Source organism: Nannospalax galili, unplaced genomic scaffold (genome assembly GCF_000622305.1).
Source record: "Nannospalax galili isolate Female #2095 unplaced genomic scaffold, S.galili_v1.0 scaffold568, whole genome shotgun sequence".
Lineage (NCBI taxonomy): Eukaryota > Metazoa > Chordata > Mammalia > Rodentia > Spalacidae > Nannospalax > Nannospalax galili.
Window position 1 is genome coordinate 3233068 of NW_008359441.1, and position 21509 is coordinate 3254576.

The window sequence follows — 21509 nt, forward strand, 5'->3', positions numbered from 1 at the left end:
ATGTCCTTAAGCATGTAGGAGAGTCCTCTTGCCTCAGCCTTCCAAGTGCTGGAATTATAGGTGTGAACCACTGCATCTAGCTTCCATTTCTACTTTTTTTTAAAAAACTTTTTCTTCAGAATCACTTTTTTTCTAAACATTTTTCTTTTTGTCTCCTATGTATAGAGTTAGGAAATCAATAGGAAAATAACCATTTTCTTTCAAGTTATTTGATATGTATGTAGCCTGGTGTGGTAGTGCACACCTTTAGTCCCAGCACTTGGGAGGTAGAGGCAGGTGGATCTCTAGGCCAGCTGGGGTTACAGGGAGACCCTATCTCAAAAAGAAAAGTTATTTAGCTGGGAGTGGTGGCACACGCCTTTAATTCCAGCTGGATTAAATCCACAGCGGATCCTCTGTGAGTTCGAGAAAAGTTATTTGACGTGAATACAGCATGGTTGTGTAAAGCAGCAACTTTGTTTTGAACAGATTAAAGAATGTGCTGATGAACCAGTTGGAAAAGGTTACATGGTTTCCTGCTTGGTGGATCACCGAGGCAATATCACTGAATATCAGTGTCACCAATACATCACCAAAATGACAGCTATCATTTTCAGTGATTATCGTTTAATCTGTGGCTTCATGGATGACTGCAAAAATGACATCAACATTCTGAAATGTGGCAGCATTCGCCTTGGTGAAAAGGTATTTACTACCTTGGCTTCTTGAGTGAACCTGTCAACTTGGTAAATGAAAACTCATATGGGAACAAACTGGGATTTGAGGGCATTTCAAAGTTAAAATTAAAAGAAACTTTTTGCAGCTCCCCCTAAGATCTTAAGACTAATTGATTTAGGAATGCATTTTGTGGGTTTATAACAAAATATGTGAATATTTACTTTAGTTATATTTTGTGTTGCTTTGAGAAATACCTGACAAGCAACTGGGCTTCCAGTTTAAGAACAGACACAGCCTGTCAAGGGGGGAAGGCATGGTGGTAGGAGCGTGAGGCTGCTGGTTCTATCTCAGACACAGTAAGGAAGCAGAAGGAGATGATGGCTGTTCCTCTTCCTTTCTTCTTTTTGTCAGTCCAGGGCCTTAGATTTCCTTTGAATGATGCCGCCCACATTCAGATTAAGTCTTCCTGTCTCAGTTCAACTCTGGAAGCATCCTCACAGACAACACGCAGAGGTTAATCTCCTAAATGATTCTAAAACCCATCACATTAGCAGTCAAGATTAGTCATTACAGCATTGTTATCTGGAAGCACAGAAATTAATATCTGCTCAGGGTAATGTTATCTTCAAAATCACCTGTAAGCTGCTTCTAGCAGAGATACCTGAGTTCTCTAATCTTCCCCTTCATATGTATCGCTGTTAACTATAAAAAGTTATTTAGCAAGTTATTTCCGTCTGTAAAATAAGGTATTAAAGTATTAAATATTTAAAAACTTGAAGATATGTAAAGAAGATACGTAAAGCTACTTCTGGCTTGTCAGACGAAAAATGTGTGAGCTGGTTAGCTGAAGAATTGATTATACTAAAGATAGAACAAAAATAACTACCTAATTTCTTCTTTATTAGTTATAACTGATCTTATGTTTGAAATTATTAGTCTGTTGAACAGGTTACAGGTGGAAGTTTGTTTCTGAACTTGTTCAGCAAAAATGAAGGAAATATATATATGTCTTTTTGAGACAGGGTCTCCCTGTAGCCCCAGCTGTCTTGGAACTCACTATGTAGACCAGGCTGGCCTCGAACTCACAGAGATCCGCCTGCCTCTGCCTCCCAAGTACTGGAAGGAAATTCTTGAAAAGTAATGAATTGCAGTGGGAGAGGCACTCAAGAATCCCGTGGCATTAGTTGCTGCTGCTCATTAATCTGTTGTTTGGGTCGTAAGGTGGAAATTCAAACCTGTTGTTTCCTTGTCCTCTTTATTCATGGTTTGCAGACATCTTTGACAAATGGGGCATAGTGTTAGGACCCTGTCACTGAGCACGCACTGAGATGAAGAGCTTAGTGCTAGGTATTGTCTAGTTGTCCCCAAACCCAGGTGCTTCTTGACATCAGCACAGGCTTCTTTTCATAGGTGTCTTCAGTCAAGACTTAAAAGCTCTGTAATCTTGGCATACTAAAGAAAGGCCAGTTTGGGGCCTGTTAGGTTGTAAGAAATAAATGTAAAGCCAGGTGTGGTGGCACACGCCTTTAGTCCCAGCACTTGGGAGGCAGAGGCAGGCGGAGGATCTCTGTGAGTTCGAGGCCAGCCTGGCCTACATAGTGAGTTCCAGGTCAGCTGGGGCTATGGGGAGACCCTGTCTCAAAAAGACCAAAAAAAAGGCCAGTTTTAATAAAGAATGCAATTTTTATTTCTTTCTTAACAGACCCAAGAAATGGCAGAAAAGCACTTAAGTCACCCTGATAATTGCAGAAAGCTCCTCTGACTTTATTTGGGGCATTAGAGGTCTGATTCTAAATCTCACTTTAATTTTTAATTTTATCTTTTATTTTACGTGTATGAGTGTTAGGCCTGCATGTAGGTAAGTGCACCCATGTTGTGCAATGCCTGCAGAGGACAGAAAAAGTTGTCAGATCCCCTGGAACTGGAGTTATGGACAGTTGTTAGCTGCCATATGGGTGCTGGGATTCCAACCTGGGTCTTTTGCAAGAACAGTATTCTTAACCGCTGAACCAGCTCTCTAGCCCCGTAAATCTCACTTTAAAGAAAATGATGTTTGTTTTGTATGAGTGTTTTCTCCTGTGTATATAATTGTACCACATGCATGTAGTGCCTGCAGAGGTCAGAAGAAGGCATTTGATTCCCGGGAACTGGAGTTAAGGACAAAGTTGATAGCTACCATGTGGGTATTGGGAACCAAACCTGGGTCCTCTGGAGGAATGGCACCTGCTCTTAACTGCTGAGCCAGCTCTCTAGCCCCTAAACCTCACTCTTAAAATAAATCTCCACGTCGGGGTTCCTGACAGACCTTTTTAGGAATCTGCAGTGGTCCAATTTTACATTGCCATTAGGGTCATACTGAAGAGTAGAGCATTACAGTTTCCCTTTATGGTAATTCTTGTCTATTGACTATAAGGGCAGTAGCTGATTCACTTCCGCGGTTCTCTGAATTACCCATGTAAAACCCGTATTCAGTTGCATGTTTCTAAGTACATGGTGGTACTGCACGTATTAACTGCTGGAGCTGCAGGCAACAAGATTGTCTATCCAATTCTTATAGAATAGCAAAGGATGTTTCCACGAACCTTCATTGAGCACTTCTTTTTATCTTTTTTGTTTGCTTGCTTGTTTGTTTTGAGACAAGGTATGTAGCCACACTGCCTCCCAAATGCTGGCATTATAGATTTCAAATGTGTTCCAACATATTCAATTCATTTTTATTTAAAATTTTTTTGAATTTATTCATTTTTTTATGTGTGTGAATGCTTGCCTGCATGTATATTTACAACATGCATGCATGCCTGAAGAGACTAGAAGAGAGTGTCGGATCCCTGGAGTTGGAGATTAGCTGCCATGTGGGTGTTGGGAACGAACCCAGATCTTCTTCAATAGCAGCCAGTGCTCTTAACTGCTGAGCCATCTTTCTAGCCACTCATTTTTATCTTTTGATATAACTACCAGTTAGGTCAAATTACTAATTGTACAGATTTTCTTAAGGGACAGTGGACTCTGCTTACATTTGTGCCTCATAGAAAGAGCATGTTCCTTTCTATACATTTCCCTTTGGGGCCGCAGTCATGTTTAAAAATGAGAGTGAGCTGGACATGGTGGCACATGCCTTTAATCCCGTCACTCAGGAGGCAGAGGCAGGTAGATGTCTGAGATGGAGGCCAGCCTGGTCTACATAATGAGTTTTAGACCATCTGAGACTACAGGCTGACCTTCTCAAAAAGACAAAATAAATAAATAAAAAAATAAAAAAGTACTACCCTTCAAATTTCTAAACTCTGATCAAGACACTGACAGTTTTTTGTTTTTTCAGGCAGACTTTTTCTTACCAGAATAGAATTAATTAAAATTTATTGGACTAGTAGGGTAGCTAAGTGGATAAAGGCACTTGCAGCCTGATTACCTGTGTTTGATCCCCTAGACCTACATGGTGGAAGTGGAGAACCTGATTCCTACAAGTTATCCTTTAACCTCCACACAAGTGCCATGGCACACATTACCATACCTCGCAATAAATAATAAATAAATAAATAAATAAATAAATAAATAAATATCTTACAGTCTATTGAGGACTAAAGTGGAGTTCACTGGTAGAACCCTTGCTTAGCACGCACAAGGCCTGGGTTTAATCACCACTATTCACATATACATATGTTTTTAAAAAAATCTTTATGGTGGCACACACCTTTAATCCCAGCACTAGGGAGGCAGAGGCAGGCTTATCTCTGTGAGTTCAAGGCCAGCCTGGTCTACATAGTGAGTTCCAGGATAGTTGGGGCTACAGGGAGACCCTGTCTCAAAAAAAAAAAAAAAAATCCTTAAGTCCATTTATAGGGTCATATATATAAATAGCGCTAAATAGTCTCTTTTGTCTGTGTCTGTGAGATGTGCATGCATGAGTGTATGCATGTTTGTGTGTATGCACATGTCTTCCTTGTTTCTCTACTTTAAAGCAGGGTCTTTTACTTGAACCCAGAGTTCATTGATTTGTCTGTAGTCTAGCAAGCCAGCTTGCTCCAGGGTTTCCTCCTCTGCCCCTGAAGTGCTGGGGTTACAGGTGGGCTACTATGCACACCTGGCATTTACGTTAGGTTCTGGAGATCCCTACTCTGGTCCTAACCATTGTACAGCAAGCGTTTCACCCCCTAAGCCATCTCTCAGTCTTCTTTTGACAGGGTCTTCTGTAGCTCAGTCTTACATGGAACTTGCTGAATAGCCAAGAATACCCTTGAACTCTTGATTTTCTTAGTTCCATTTCTCTTTCTGAGTGTTAGAATTAATAGGTGTGTGTCACTTTATTTAATTTTTGCAGTGCTAAATTGAACCCAGGGCCTCATGTATGCTAGACAGAGCATGTTAAACAGCAGTTGTGTCAGTTCCTCAGTTTGCCCTATTTCTCTTCTCTCCCTTCTCCCCTCCCCCCTTCCCTTCTCTTCGTCTCTTCTTAACTTTTTTTTTGGCAGTGCTGGGGATTAAATCCATGAGCTGTTATGTTAGGCAAGTACTCTACCAGTGAGCTACATCCCCAGCCCTAGACATACAATCTTCAATGTCAAATATTTGTATATATTTCAGTTAATTAAACAGGCAGAACCAAGTAGCTCAGTAACTCCAGTGAACTCTGGAAATACCATTGTTTGAAAAAATATCTGCCAGGCATGGTGGCGCACACCTTTAATCCTAGCTCTCAGGAGGCAGAGGCAGGCGGATCTCTGAGTTCAAGGCCAGCCTGGTCTACATAGTGAGTTCCAGACCAGCTGGGGCTACTGGGAGACCCTGTCTCACCCCACCCCACCCCACCCCCCAAAAAATCTGAGCATTGTGATGTATGCCTATAATCCAGGTAATTCCAGTATTTGGGAGGTAGAGGCAGGAAGATCAGGAATTCAAAGCCATCCTTGGCTATGTAGTAAGTTACAGACCAACCTGGGCTACATGATTCCATCTCATACAATGAAAAAAGAAAGAAACAATAAAAGCAACAATATTTGTAAGTTTAGTATCTGAGCCTTAGGAAAAGTTAGGCTAATATTTACAGCCATAATAAATTGAATATCACAATGTAAAACAAAATAATTTGAAACAGAATAAATGAAACCATCCAGTAGAAGCAATGTTATGACCTAATGTGAGATGGTATAATTGCTATAAAGTGAAATATAAGATTCTTTATGGTTTTTTTTTTTTTAAAGATTTCTTTACTTTTATGTGTATGAGTGTTTTGTTTGCCTGTGTGTGTATCATGTATGCCTAATGCCTGTGGAGGCTAAAAGGGGGCACTGAATTCTCTGAAACTGGAGTTAACAGCCATCATATGGGTGCTAATAACCAAACCAAAGTCTTTTACAAGGGCAGCCAGTGCTCTTAACTGCTGCACCATCTCCTTAGTCCCTTTATGGGGTTCTTGAAACCATTATAATGCTATCTTCAATATTTTTTGAAACCATTATAATACTCTCTGCAATCTTCATTGAGATAGGTTCTCATGTAACCCAGGTTGGCCTTGAATCTCCCTCCTGCCTCTACCGCCTAAGTGCTGAGATTACATGCATGCATCTCCATGGTTTCTACACGTACTAAGCCTCTTCTACCCACTTCTAGATGTTATCCTCTTCCTAGAACATCTCTCTCCTGCACATGTGGGGAAACTGACATGTCAAGGCTGAGAAGACAGAGGAGAAAGGCTAGAGTTGATCCACCAGAGGGCACCCAGGAACAGTGTAAAGTTCCAAAATGAGGAGTGGGCTTGGAGCATTTGCTGGGTCTGCAAAGCTCAGGGGAGGCGGAAAAGCATCAGTCAGGAGCTCTACTCTGGAGAGACCTTAGTTCAGTTTGATTGAACATAGAATGGGCCTGGGATATGGGCCACCTTAAGGGGCTCTTGGTGGTATAGGTGTGGGTGTGAGTCTTCAGCCAGGAATGTGATGAAGATGAAAACAAGTGCTGGGGATACCAGAGGCCATAATCATGGGTATAGTATGGAGACATTGGGGGACCCCCTCCAGGAGGGAGCAGCTTGAATTTAATCTGGACTCATGCCTCAAAAGCAGAGCAGCTGGGGAACTGAGAGAAAGTTCAGGAGACCTGAAGTGCCCAGCTAAAGAATCTGGTTGGTAACCTTAATAGCTTATTTTTATGTGTATGAATATTTTGCCTGCCATGTATGTGAGTACACTCATGTCATGCAGTACTCTTGGAAGTCAGAAGAGGGCTCCAGATCCCCTGGAACTGGAGTTGACAGACGGTTGTTAGATGCCATGTGCGTGCTGAGGACAGAACCTGGGCCCTCTGCAATAGCAGCCAGTGATTTTAACCACTGAGCCATCTCTCTAGTCCCTAGTCTTAAATCTCTTAAGAAGTACATGGAATCATTAAGCAAAATAATAACCCTAAATGTTTAGTCTTTCTGGTGGCATGTTCAAAATAATTATAAACCATACACATAAAACAGGAAAACACTTAACTCATTATGGAAATCATGTCCTCACCATATCATTCTAGGATTAAAGACTAAGCTTCTACCAAGGGTTGTCTATCATGCTGTTATGTTTTATATATCTTATTTATTATTTTTATTTTATGTGTATGAGTGTATGGCCTGCATGTGCACCTGTGTCATGCAGTGCCTACAGAGGTCAGAAGAGGGTGTGAGCCCCTGGAACTGGAATTATAGACGGTTATTAGCTGACATGTAGGTTCTGGGAATTGAACCCAGTTCCTCTACAAGAGCAGCCAGTGCTCTTAGCTGCTGAACCGTCTTTCCAGCCCCTATCATACTATCATTTTTAACGTCCTTTCTTAAACCTTTTGAAACTTTTTAACAGTGCTTCTCAGTATGAACCACAATTTCTCAAATTTCATAATAAAACATGCAGGTTCTTCCTTTCCTTTTGATTCTTTTTTTTTTTTTTTTTTTGAGACAGGGTCTCCCTGTAGCCCCAGCTGGCCTAGAACTCGCTATATAGACCAGGTTGGCCTTAAACTCACAGAGATCCACCTACCTCTGCCTTCTGAGTACTGGGACTAAAGGTGTGTGCTGAGCTTTTCCTTTTGATTCTTGTAGTCAGAAGTGAGACTGTACATTTTTACATTTTTATACATTATCCATTATCAAGATTTAGAATTTTTTAAATTGGAAGGAGAAAATTTCTAGCAGCCATCTAAATAAAACTGAATATAGGATAGTGTTTGATAATTGGGGGCTTGTTTTGTTTATTTGAAACAGTCTTACTATATAGTCCTTTATCATTGATTTATTTCTTCTTTAGACAGTAAAAGTGTATAGGCCTTGCCTAAATGGCACTCAAAGATAAGGGGGAAAAAAGCCTTACGGGACTGGAGAGAATGCTCAGTGGTTAAGAGTACTGGCAACTCTTGGCAGAGGATCCAGGTTCGATTCACAGCACCCACAATAGCTAACAACCATCTATAATTTCAGTTCCAGGACCTGACACCTGCTTCTGGCCTCTGTAGTTATTGCACACATGTGATGCACTTACATACATGCACTCAAAACACTCATACATATAAACTAAACTAAATCTCTCTCCCCCTCTCTCTTTCTTTCTCTCTCTCACACACACACACATACACGCGCATGCAAGTTGCAGGGAATCTTTTCTCTCTGACTTTAATTTTTTGCCATTCATCTCTTAAGAATTTTCCCTCTTTGGAATTGCTCTCCAATAAACCTTTTCAGTCATCCTGTTTCCAGTCATTGGATATACTCATGTAGTTACTGAAAAAGTCACAGTCCAGGCAAAGAATATGATGGCCTGGCTGAGGATGTATTTGAGCTAGAGAATACTTACGTAACATGAACAAGACCCTGTCTGTGTTTCTTCCCAGTATTGTAAAGAAAAAACAGGACAGCCTGAAATCTAGTAGTGGGATGTGCTTAATCAGCTTTAGGTCTGTAAACCTTTGAAAGCATTGAGAGGTACGAATGTGCTTCAGAAATATGCTAAGCTCACAGAAAGTTTAGTATTTTTGTAGACTGTATCCACTCACATTTAATGTAGATCTAGAAAAATAGAAGACGAATTATTAGTTAGCTACTTTATATTCTACAGCTCAGATGACTGGCATTAACACAGTCTCTGTTTTTCATCTTCATGGTAGATCCCACTCTGTTCTCTTTATAGGTGTGTTAGGAGACCATATGAACATTTCAGCTAAGCACTTTGTAGAACAAATTCTATTTAAAGTAGAAAGTATATAGTTCGTTTATTGAAATTTTGCCTGAAATTGGTGTTCCCCTACCTGGTTTTTAGAATGTTTTTTATTATATACTGATGGTTTAAAAGCTCCTACATGTGTTTGTGTGTGTGTATGTGTGTGTGTAAGTAGCAATGATCTATTTTGAGCTGCTTTAATTTGTTTTAATGGTTATACTTCTGAAGTTACTGTAGGCGCTTACAAACATAGATTAGGAATCCAGAACAGAAAATTTTTTCTTTTTAGAATATATAATACTTAAAGAATGTTTGTTTGGAATGAAGGAGTGCTTATAGTTGCAATGGGACAGTACAACGTAGAATTAAAGGTAATTGTTAGATAGTTTCAGAAAAATTCCCAATAGCAGTTTGTATAAATGGTGGTAGTCTTTCTAAATCACATTAAGATCAATCCAAACCATCCAAGTGAGTAGCAGTATGCAGTAGCTAGTGTCTTTTGGTGATATTTGATGGCAGTAAAAAACAGAAAAAGGGGCTGGAGAGATGGCTCAGCAATTAAGAGCACTGGCTGCTCTTGCAGAGGACCTGTGTTTGATTCCCAGCACCTACATGGTGGCTAACAACTGTCCATAACTCCAGTTCCAGGGGATCCGATACTTTCTACTGACCTCAGTGGGCACTGCACAACATGGCTGCACTTGCGTACATGTAAGCAATATACTCATACACAGAAAAAAATAAAAATAATAAAGTCTCTTAAAAAAAACTTTAAAAAAAAAAAACAAAGATGATCTTCCTAGCATTGTGAAAATTTTTAAAAATTTTATGTCTGTGAGGGTTTTGCTTGTGTGTGTTTTATACCATGTGTGTGCCTGGTGCCTGCAGAGGTCAGAGGATGGTGTCAGTTCCCACTAGAACTGTTATGAGCTGCCATGTGAGTGCTGGGAACCAAACCCAGGTCCTTTGCAAGAATAGCAAGTGGTCTTAACTGCTGAGCCATCTCTTCAGTCCTCAGCATTTTCTTAATGGAGTCTGTATTTCTTGTGGGTTTGTGTTGTTGTTAGTGTTGTTTTAGTACTGAAAATCAAATCTAGGATTGTATACATATTAGTGTTAAGCACATCCATTACTATTGAGCTGCATTTCCAGTTTTTTTCTTGTCTTTTTGAGACAGGGTATCCCTGTAGCCCCAGCTGGCCTGGAACTCTCAGATCTGCCTACCTCTTGCCTCCCAAGGGCTGGGACTAAAGGCTGGCGCCATCATGCTGGCTCAGCTGGTTTGCTTTTGAGAGAGAGAGAGAGAGAGAGAGAGAGAGAGAGAGAGAGAGAGAGAGAGAGAGAGATAGATTGGTAAATAGGTAAAATAAAAATAAAAAGTCTAAGACCAGGGCAGTGTTAACATTTACCTCACACCGAATTCCATTAAAATTTTGTATATATTTCAGTTGGGCATGGTGGCATACACCTTTAAACCTAGCACTTGGGTGGTAGAGGCAGGTGGATCTTTGTGAGTTCGAGGCCAGCCTGGTCTACATAGTGAGTTCCAGGACACCTGGGGCTACAGGGAGACCCTGTCTAAAAAAAAAAAAAATTTTTTTTTTTAAAGTTATGTATGTGGGCTGGTGAAATGGCTCAATGGTTAAGAGCACTGGCTGCTCTTGTTGCAGATGACCTAGGTTTGATTCCCAGCACCCACATGACGGCTAACAACTATCCATTACTCCAGTTCCAGGGGATCTGACGCCCTCTTCTGACCTACCCAGGCATCGCACGCACGAGTATGCTTACATACATGCAGGCAATACACTTGTACACACAAAAACAATTTTAAAGCCAGGCGTGGATGTGTGTGTCTGTGTACATGAGTGCACTGTCCACAGAGACCAGTAGGGAGTGTTAGATGCTCTGGAGCTGGAGTTACAGGCAGTTGTGAGCTACCTGATATAGGTGCTGGAAGTAGAACTCAGGTTCTCTGGAAGAACAGTACGTGTTCTTAACATCTGAGCCATCTCTCCACCCTACCCTAAAGATTTTTGAGCAAATTTTCATGCACTTTCCCAGTGTGGTTGATTCTCATTTGATTACTCAATAGGGTATCAGTAAGATAATTATATTTTGAGGTTTTAAAAATTAATTTTTTAAAAAAGTTTTATTTATAGTCAGGCATGGTTGTGCACGCCTGTAGTTCCAGCACTTGGGAGGCAGAGGGAGGTGGATATCTGTGAGTTCAAGGCCAGCCTGGTCTACATAGCTCCAGGACAGCTGGGGCTACAGAGAGACCCTGCTTCAAAAAGACCAAAAAAAAAAAAATTCTATTTATTACTTTTATTTTGTATGTATGAGTATTGCCTGCATGTTTGTAAGTGCACCTGTGTCCTGCAGTGTCCGTGGAAGTCAGGAGAAGGCGCAGGTCCCCTGCAACTGGAGTTATGAATGATTATCAGCTGCCATGTGGGTGCTGGAAATCGAACATGGGTTGTTGCAAGAATAGTTAGTGCTCTTAACCACTGAGCCATCTCCCCAGCCCCCAAAAGTTAATTTATTAAATTGTGTGTCTGTGTATGTATGGGGTTGTACATCTTCATGTAGCATCCAAGGAGGCCAGATGAGGATATCAAATCATCAGGGCCTGGAATTACAGGCGGTTGTGAGCTGCCAATAGGGGTGCTGGAAGCCAAACCCAGGTCCTTTGCAAGAACAGTATGGCTCTTAATTGCTGAACCATCTCTCCAGGTCACTATTGTTTTGTTTTGTTTTGGGGGGAGGGGGGTCTTTTGGAGACAGGGTCTTCCTGTAGTCCCCAGCTGTCCTGGAACTCACTTAAGTAGACGAGGCTGGCCTTGAACTCACAGAGATCCACCTGCCTCTGCCTCTGGCATGTTGGGATTAAAGGTGTGCACCACCACGCCCCACAGGTCACTATTCTTTTAAAAGATTTATTTTTGTGTGTATTGAGTGTATTGTCTGCATATATGTAAGTGTACCCATGTTGTACAATGCCCACAGAGGTCAGTCAAGGACATTGGATTCCTTTGAAACGGAGTTATGGATGGTTGTTAGCTGCCATGTGGATGCTGAGAATTGAACCCGTCTTCTGCAAGAGCAACTAGTGCTCTTTAACTGCTGAGTCATCTCTCCAGGCCCCTACTTCCTTTTAACCAAATGAAATTTATTTGAACCCCTCATGGTGAAAGTTTTAAAATATCTTCTACTTTAGGATGCACATTCACAAGGTGAGGTGGTATCATGCTTGGAGAAAGGTCTGGTGAAGGAAGCAGAAGAAAAAGAGCCCAAAGTTCAAGTCTCTGAACTCTGCAAGAAAGCCATTCTCCGGGTGGCTGAGCTGTCCTCGGATGACTTTCATTTAGACCGGCATTTGTACTTCGCTTGCCGAGATGATCGGGAGCGTTTTTGTGAAAATGTGAGTCAATTAAGAAGCTGTTCTTCTTTTCTTCCTCTTCTTTTTAAATATCTGTAATGCTGTATTTCAAAATAAAATAAGCTGTCACAAACCTGCAATGCAGAAGAGCCATTGAAGGAGAAGATAGAATTTTTCCCAAAATAAAAAATAGTATTGGATGCTCAGTCTTGAAGAATTAACATCTAGTTAACAGTTTGCTTCTGACAGTCTGTGCACATTATTTTTTCTCTCGCCTTTCAATTTCAGTTCTTGGAAGTCTGTTTTATCTATTGGAATCTTATCAGGAAATTCTGTTCATATCTGTTCTTTGGCTAAAACTGATAGACTTATTTGTATGGTTTTGATTAAGGCAAACAAAATTGGTATCTAACTTTTAAAAAGTCCTTGGCTATTACATGCTGATCCATTGACAACTCTATCTCTCTTTTCTCCTCTCCTGCCCTTTCCCCTCTCCCCTCTTTAGTGCTGGGGGTTGAGTGCAATACTTCGTCCATGCTAGTCTCCTAGACTGCACCTACTTTTCCACTGAGCTGTACCCTCAACCTTTGTTTTGGCACAACAAAGAACTGAGAGTGACTTTCATGCCCTTCCTTTTTGCCTGCTCTTTTGGATTAATAGCATCAACTGTCAGAGCCACTGATTATAAGTCTTTCTGCCTAGCATCAAATTGTGAGAAAGGAGACTCACTCTTGACATGCCCTTGAGTTCTCTAATTATTAGTGTATTTTTAATAGAAAGTTCGACATGAGATTGGATTATTAACAGTATAACTGCTTAGCTAATAACAGTATGTCTGTTCTGTCTTACAGACTCAAGCTGGTGAAGGAAGAGTATATAAATGCCTTTTTAATCATAAATTTGAAGAATCCATGAGTGAAAAGGTAGTACTTTAAAGTGAGCTAATGTCTTACTAATTTCTTAAACTTGTCATAATCCTTTTCTTGGTTTTGAGTGGTTGTTCTTCTTCCTTCCCTCCCTCTCTCCCTCCCTTCCTTTCTTTTTTGAGGCCAGGTCTCACTATGAAGACTTGGCTGGCCTGAGCTCTGGCTCCTATGTAGATCAGGCTTCCCCAGGCCTCTGCCTCCTAAATCCTGGGATTGAAGGCATTTGTTATTATGCTCTACCTGGGTGATTGTTCCTGAAACAGGGTCTCATAACTCAGAGTGGCCTCAGACTCAATAGATAGCCAAGGATGACCTTGAACTCCTGCTCCTCTCACCTCTACATCCCAGCTGCTGGGCTTAGCATGTGCTACCACTTCTGCCACCCTTCGTTATACTGCTAACTTGTGGAATCCACAGAAGGCTGTTTCTAAAGATAGTTTCCATATGCTCGGTTGCCAAATTAGATGGTCAAGTTTCTTATGTAAAATGGTATAGTGTTTGTATGTCACCTATGCACGTTCTCCTGTGAACTTTAAACCACATCTAGATTACTTATATTTCATACAGTGTAAATGAGATGTAGATAGCTGCTACATGATACTGTTTAGGTAATCATGACCAGAAATCATCTGTATATATTTAGTACAACACAATTTTCTTTTCCCCAAATATTTTCAGTCTGTGGATTCATAGGACTGACTATGCCAACATATGAATGACTAATAAAACATTGCCTTTCCAGAGGTGAGACACTTGTATTTAAGTAGATAATCAAAGCATATTTGGGCACCTGGTGTGGTGACACATTCCTGTAATGCCTTGCCTCAGGAGGCTAAGGTAGGAGAACCTAAAGTTCCAGGCCAGTCTGCAAGCAAGGACTGTAAGATGTCTCAACGGGTAAAGGCACTTGCCACCTTCCTAACAACCTGAGTTTAAGAACCCACATGAGCTGGGTGTGGTGGTACACGCCATTAGTCCCAGCACTTGATAGGCAGAGGCAGGGGAATCTCTGAGTTTGAGGCCAGCCTGGTCTACATAGTGAGTCCAGGCCAACTGGGACTACAGGGAAACTTGTCCCCATAAAGACCGAACAACAACAGAAAACCCACATGATAGAGTGAGGAGAGAACAGACCCCCTGTGAGTTGTCTTCGGACCTTCCACATACGTGTTCTGGTACAACTACAGACACCTATAAGTAGACAATGAGAAGTCATTTGGGAGTAACATTGGAGAAATTGTTTTGATCAGAATCACACTGAGGCCAGCTCTGTGTACTCAGCTGTGTAGGCTAGCTATAACAATGTCCTTCACAGGTTGCTAGCTGCTTAATTTTTCCCCCGTAGTGTCAAAATACACAGCATTGCCTCATTGAATGCTCTTATTACTGCTAGTCCTGTCCTGTCCCCAGATAGATAGAAGAGTCTTTGAATCATGTTGAAAAGTAACTAGTTTGCTAATTTTTACCTTCTTATGCAGCTGAAGAAAGGTTCCTTGTTTAGGCTTCCTTATGTTTACTGTTTACTGCCTTGTGATCAGTAACTTGTATACAATGAACATGTAAATGTAATGTCAGTTGTTATTTGGTTATTGTGGAATTTATATTAGGAATATGGTTGAAGAGGAAAATACTGTGTCAAGTTAATGTGTTAGCATCCACCAAACATTTGTGTAATGCTCTTATAGTGACAGTTACCAGTTTACTACGAAATTTTCACCAGTTAACTCTTTCCAGATTAGGGCCAGATATTTTTTGAGGGGAGGTTGTCTTTTTTTTGAGACAGGGTCTCCCTGTAGCCCCAGCTGGCCTGGAACTGGCTGTGTAGACCAGGCGGTGGCCTTGAACTCACAGATATCCACCTGCATCTGCCTCCAGAGTACTGAAGTTAAAGGTGAGCACCATCATACCAGGCTACTAGTGCCAGATTTAACCAACCTTCCAGATAGGCATTTTAATAAAAATGTAGTTGTTGACAATCTTGGTCTTGAGTTTTAGCGACTCAGACAGCTGAGTCACGAGAGTTCTTATTCTTTCTTTTCCCTCAGTGTAGAGAAGCCCTAACCACCCGTCAAAAGCTCATTGCCCAGGATTATAAAGTCAGTTATTCATTGGCCAAATCCTGTAAGAGTGACTTGAAGAAATACCGGTGCAATGTGGAAAACCTTCCTCGGTCCCGGGAAGCCAGGCTCTCCTACCTTCTAATGTGCTTGGAGTCAGCTGTGCACAGAGGTGATGCTTCATTTCCTTTCATCTCTTTTGTTTCCAGTTCACATTCTAAAGCTCCTTGTACCTCTCCTTGGTACTTTCCTCTTCTATTTGTTTCACTGACTTTAATGATTAGAATGCTTGCTGTAGCGTTTGTTTAGAAGAGTGGACTAACTGTAGCATATGAGTTTCAAGTCAGAGAGATTTGACTTCAGATTATGGCTATCACTAAACAAACTGGCTAGGTAACTTTTTTTATGTTTTTGATGGGCAGGGAGTGAAGGAAGTTGTTTTTTGTTTTGTTTTTAAACTTTTCCCTATTGACATTTATAACTGAAAGACATGGGAACACTATCATAAACACTTAAAAGGTACTCTTTCCACAAACTTTAACTGTTTAAGAAATAGAGATTTTTCTCCTAGGTTTCATTTTTATCCTCAAAAGTTTTCTTATACTGCCAAGATGTCTGGGGCTGGGGATACAGCCCAGTGGCCAAGAGCAACACAGTATGAATGAGGCCCTGGGTTCAGTCTCCCACATTAAAGGAAAAAAGAAAGGAAAAAACTTGCAATGCAAAGCATTTACATTGTTAGTTTATAAGGTCTGTGTAATACATAACCCTGCAGGATAAACCTGGGTCTTTGTAGTCTAAGCTTGCTTTATGCTCTTAAAACTTTTGCTGAGGGCTGGAAACATAGCTCAGCAATTAAGAACACCGACTGTTCTTGCAGAGGACCCAGGTTCAAATCCCAGCACCCACATGGCAGCCAACAGCTGCCTATAACTCCAGTTCCAGGGGGATCTGACAGCCTCTTTTGTCCTCTGCCAGCATTGCATGACATGGGTGCACTTACTTACATATAGGCGTAACACTCATACACATAAAAATAATAGCTGGGTGTGTTGGTGCATGCCTTTAATCCCAGCACTCCAGAGGCAGAGGCAGGCAGATCTCTGTGAGTTCGAGGCCAGCCTGGTCTACAAAGTGAGTTCTAGGCCACCTGGGGCTACAGAGAGACCCTGTCTCAAAAGACCAAAAATAAATAAATAAAATATTTTTAAAAACCAAACTTTTGCTGAGTTCTGGGTCTGGAGAGGTGGCTCAGCAGTCAAGAGCATTGATTGCTCTTGCAGAGGACCCAGGTTCAAGTCTCAGCACCCACGTGGCAGCTAACAACTGTCTGCAACTTCAATCCCAGGGGATCCAACACCCTCTTCTGACTTTCGAGGGCGTTGCACAACAAGGGTGCACTCACATATGTGCAGGAAATACACTCATACACTAAAATAAAAATTAAAGAAAAAATCAAGGGGGTTGGAGAGATGGCTCAGCGGTTAATAGCACTGACCGCTCTTGCAGAGGAGACCCGGCTTCGATTCCCAGCACCCACATGGTGGCTACGAACTGTCCTTAACTCCAGTTCCAGGGGAATCCGAAGCCCTCTTCTGACCTCTGCAGCATTGGATGACACAGGTGTATTCACATACATGCAGGCAATACACTCATACACAGAAAATAAAAATAATAAAATATTTAAAAAGAAAAAACCAAAACAACCTTTTGCTGAGTCCTAAACGTTTCAGTCAGATGCTAGTATGAATGGCATATTCTGTTCCAAACAGAGATGTGTGCTTCTAATGTGTTGTGATTTCTGATCCTCAAGCTCATCATAACTATGGTTTACTGACACCCCAACTTAGGGCGACAAGTGAGCAGCGAGTGCCAAGGGGAGATGTTAGACTACCGACGCATGCTGATGGAAGATTTCTCTTTGAGCCCTGAGATCATCCTCAGCTGTCGTGGGGAGATTGAACACCACTGTTCTGGATTACATCGGAAAGGGCGAACCCTCCACTGTCTAATGAAAGTAGTTCGGGGTGAGAAAGGGAACCTTGGCATGAACTGCCAGCAGGCGGTAAGGAAAAATTTTTTCTACTGTCACCTTGGCTGTCACCTTATAGTAGCCAAGGAGCCTCATCTTGATACTTCTTGATTTCTCTGGATCATTTCTGGCATCACAGTGAGTGGCAGGTACTGTGGGCATATTTGAATAAGGATTTGGAAGTTGCTGCAGAACAAGGCTTGAGCTCATAACCAATACAAAGAGCAGTTAGAAAGAAAATGCATTGTCTTCTGTAGTTTCCAAAGAATAACTTGACAAAATGAATTACTGAACTCAGAATAAAGGCAAATCAGGTTCTGATAATCAAGAAAGAGATTGTTCACTAAAAGAGAATTTGCCTATCTTTATTAGGTTTGATTGAGGTGGAGGTAAGGGTCGACATGAATGGAAAATTTCTGGCCGTTTTTCTTTTTTACTGATATGTAGCAAGCCTGAAGGAGCAAAAAAGTCTGTCCTTTTAGACTCACACCATCATTTCTTTTTTTTTTTTTTTTTTTTTTTTTTTTTTTTTTTTTTTTTTCTCCCTGTAGCCCCAGTGGTTTTGAGGCAGGGTCTCCCTGTAGCTCCAGCTGGCCTGGAACTCGCTTTGTATATGAAGCTGCGTTTAAACTCACAGAGATCCACCTGCCTCTGCCTCCCAAGTGCTGGGATTAAAGTGTGTGCCACCACACCCAGCTAGGGAATCACACCATTTTTTATGAGCTCTAAACTTTCAGCTAAGGATGTAAAGGGTTGGAAGTATTGGTACCTTTTACTTAAGAAAGTAATTTATTCTTAATCCAATATTTATAAGCAGTTGTATAACTGCACTTCATAATATAATATTATAGATACAATGCATCTGTTTCATTGCCTTTGTCCATGTTTGTTCCTTTTTTTTTTTGTCTTTTTGAGACATGGTCTCCCTATAGCCCCAGCTGTCCTGGAACTCACTATGTAGACCAGGCTGGCCTTGAACTCACAGAAGTGAGCCTGTCTGATTAAAGGTGTGTGTCACTATGCCTGGCTGCTGTTGGAATTTTTATTAAAACCTGAATATTACTTGAATTTTGTTTTCTAGCTAGTCATGTAAAATCAGAATTTTATAGTCTGAAACTCAAGTTTATATAAGCTTTGAAAATGGATTCAATTCTCACCTTAGCTTCTGTTACTCACCCCAACCCAGAATGGACAGTAATGTTCATCTCATGATGGGAAGAATAGACAAATGTAGGCTCTTAAACAGTAAACTCAGCTAGAAGAAAGGCTTCTGGAATCCACTGTGGTTTGAGTTTGTTGCAGTATAGCTCCTCTGGAGCAGTCCTTGATGACAATTGCCCTAGGAAATCTCTGTGCCAGTGAATGTGCCTGGCCCCAGTCCTGGAATGAATCAGGAGACAGCCAGTGTTGTATTTGCTTTCCATCCTTAATTCTACCCAAAAAGGCTGTGGAGAAGCAGAAAAAAAAAATCTTTCCACTCAGCCTCTACCTGTCATAAAGTGTTCAAAAAAAGGAAAATAGGCTGGCTCAGTGTCCTTCTGAGGCATGTAGCTCACTCTTCAGGCTTTATGAAAGTTAGCCTTTTGAAAGAACTAGTGACTCAGTTTGAAAGAGAAAGAAGTGCCACCCACATCGCCCTTTGTGCCCAGAAGAAAGTGCTTTTCAAAATCAGAGGGTAGCCATAAATAGTGAACTGTGTGGTTTTGACTGCATTAAGACTAGCTGACTAGGAAAGAAACACTTTTTATTTTTATGGACCTGTGGTTTTGTTTTTGTTTTTAACTTTTTCTTACCCAAACTAAAGGCATTTCTCCAAAGGGAGGAAACCTTCCTTAGTCTTCTACATTAGCCATCCTCAGTCAGATTGAGGAATGCTCTGAAGCAATATGGGTAGGTTTCCTTCCTTTTCAACGTTTCCTTCCTTGTCACGACAGATTTCAGTACCTGGAGTGACCATTAGCTTTTCTTCATCTCTGCTTGGATCGATTTAGTGATCAACTGATATTTCTCAACAAGTACTGAGCTAAAAAGCATAAGGACAATTACCATCTTGATGTGTACAAAATAATTCGTCCAAATTTACCATAATCCCTATTTTTTTTTTTTAAATGTGTATGCATGTATTGCCTGCATGTAGGTAAATGCGCCCGTGTCATGCAATGCCCTCGGAGGTCAGAAGAGGCTGTCAGATCGCCTGGGACTGGAGTTACAGACAGTTGTTAGCTGCCATGTGGGTGCTGGGGTTTGAACCTGGGTCTTCTGCAAGAACAACCAGTGTTCTTAATCTCTGAGCCATCTCTCCAGTCCCCACAATCCCTGAGTATTAAATTCACTTGGCTTATAGGCTGAGGAAGTTGAACTCATGCTTTCCCATGCCAGAGATGACTGCCCGGTCTAGTTTATTCTCCAGGCTAATCATTTTTCCAAAACGTTCCCAGATTTTTCTTCATAGGTCAGGGGTCAGAATATATGTACACTCACATAGCAGTTCATATTTTAATTGTCTATTTCTCACATTTCATCACTGAATTCTAGAGTGCCAATGATCCCTTGAGTTGTTAGCCTCCTAGGCTTTATAGGACATTTCATTTCTTCCCCTTTAACTACTAGCTGCAATTTATTAAGAGTTCTCAAATTGGGGCTAGAGAGATGTCTCAGTGGTTAAAAGCACTTGCTGATCTTCTAGAACCTACATGACCATTCATAACTGCTTGTAATTTTAGCTCCAGGGTATGCAACATCCTCTCTGGATTCTGTGGGCACCTGCACACATGACACATACTCACATAGACACATACATACACATGAAAATAATAACATAAAATATTTTTAAAAAGAGTTCTCAGATGGGGTGTGGTGGCACATGCCTTTAATCCCAGTACTTGGATGGCAGAGGTAGGCAAATCTCTGAGTTTTAGACCAGCCTGATCTACATAGCAAGTTCTAGGCCAGCTTGGGCTTCAGGGAGACCCTGTCTCAAAAAGAGTTCTTAAATTTTGCCTGTGGGTCATAGATATTTGATGGACAGAATTCTTGCAAAAACTTTAGTCTCTACACAGCTTCTGACTTCTCTTAGAAAAAAGATGTCAGTATCTTGATCTTGGTCAATATATATCATAAGTGAAGTTGTTTATCACTCTACTTAAATAAGGAGTCTTCTACCAGCTAGCCACAGTATTTTTTAGCTTCTCCAAATCACCACCAAGAATTTGTATAATTTCCATCCCAAAGTATTGAAAATCTTTCATATTTCTTTTTAAATTTTTTTTTATTTTTATGTGTATGAGTGTTTGACTTGTACGTATATAAGTACACCACAAGGACAAAGAGGGCACCAGATCTCTTAGAACTGGAGTTACTGGCGGTTGTTAGTGCCTTTGAGGGTACTGGGAACCAAACCCAGTTCCTTTGCAGAAGTGGCCTGTGCTCTTTTGTGTTGGGCCATTGCTCAAGCCTCCATATTTCTCCCTTTTAGGATAATACACTTGGGATTTTTCTTTATTTCCTTTCATCTGCAGTTTCTGATAAGTATGTGAAGGGACCAGGTCCTTCTTGTGAGTCCCTGTGGGATCATAGTTCAGATGTGTGCAGATCAGAGAAAACTCCTTAGAAAGGATTAAACCAGAGACACAAAGTGTTCAAATTCGTTAATTTGGGCAAAAAAAAAGAACCCATTAATGGCTATAATTTAAATTTTTTTCTCACCCACAACACCATCTGCTATCCATCTGTAGTAATAATGATCTTTTAGGTCTATAAAATGCTTTGCAATTTACCTAATCTTTTTCCGTGTAGTATTTATTTCTTAAAATTTGTAGTTTAAAAAAAAATACAAGACCTTCAGACTTAGAGGCTAATTAACTTGTCCATCCTTTAAAGCTAATATTACACAGAACCAGAACCATACTTGAACTTAGGATCTCTGATCCTTAATTTCATCTGTGCCTCATTTTGAGGCACCTGTTTTGCTGCCTTTATTTTGTGATAAAGGATGGGCCAAGCAAAAGCAGGTGATGGAGAGGGTACTCTCAGTCCCAGATGCAAAGGAACAAGCATTTTTCTAGTAAACTCATAATGAACAAACTTTGATTTACTTCTTGGTTGTATAAAATAGTTGATGAAAAATAAGAAAGTATGCATATTCTTGTTTTCTAATTGTACCTGTAATTTAAATGAAATCTTGCGAATTTTTCTTTAACAAAACAGTAAACTTCTTACAATGCTGATGTTGTTGCATCAGAATTCATAGTCTTGTTAGGACACAATTGGTCTCTG

At 40.8% G+C, this 21509-nt stretch overlaps 1 protein-coding gene across 1 annotated transcript in view; it reads left to right on the forward strand.

Moving 5' to 3' along the window:
• Glg1 (golgi glycoprotein 1) overlaps positions 1 to 21509 on the forward strand; it is a 113781-nt gene that overhangs the window by 56906 nt on the left and 35366 nt on the right. The window contains exons 4-8 of the mRNA XM_029558614.1: positions 469 to 684; positions 12058 to 12261; positions 13071 to 13142; positions 15191 to 15374; positions 17053 to 17267. Of these exons, the coding sequence (XP_029414474.1) occupies positions 469 to 684; positions 12058 to 12261; positions 13071 to 13142; positions 15191 to 15374; positions 17053 to 17267 (891 nt within the window). The remainder of the gene's footprint in view (positions 1 to 468; positions 685 to 12057; positions 12262 to 13070; positions 13143 to 15190; positions 15375 to 17052; positions 17268 to 21509) is intronic.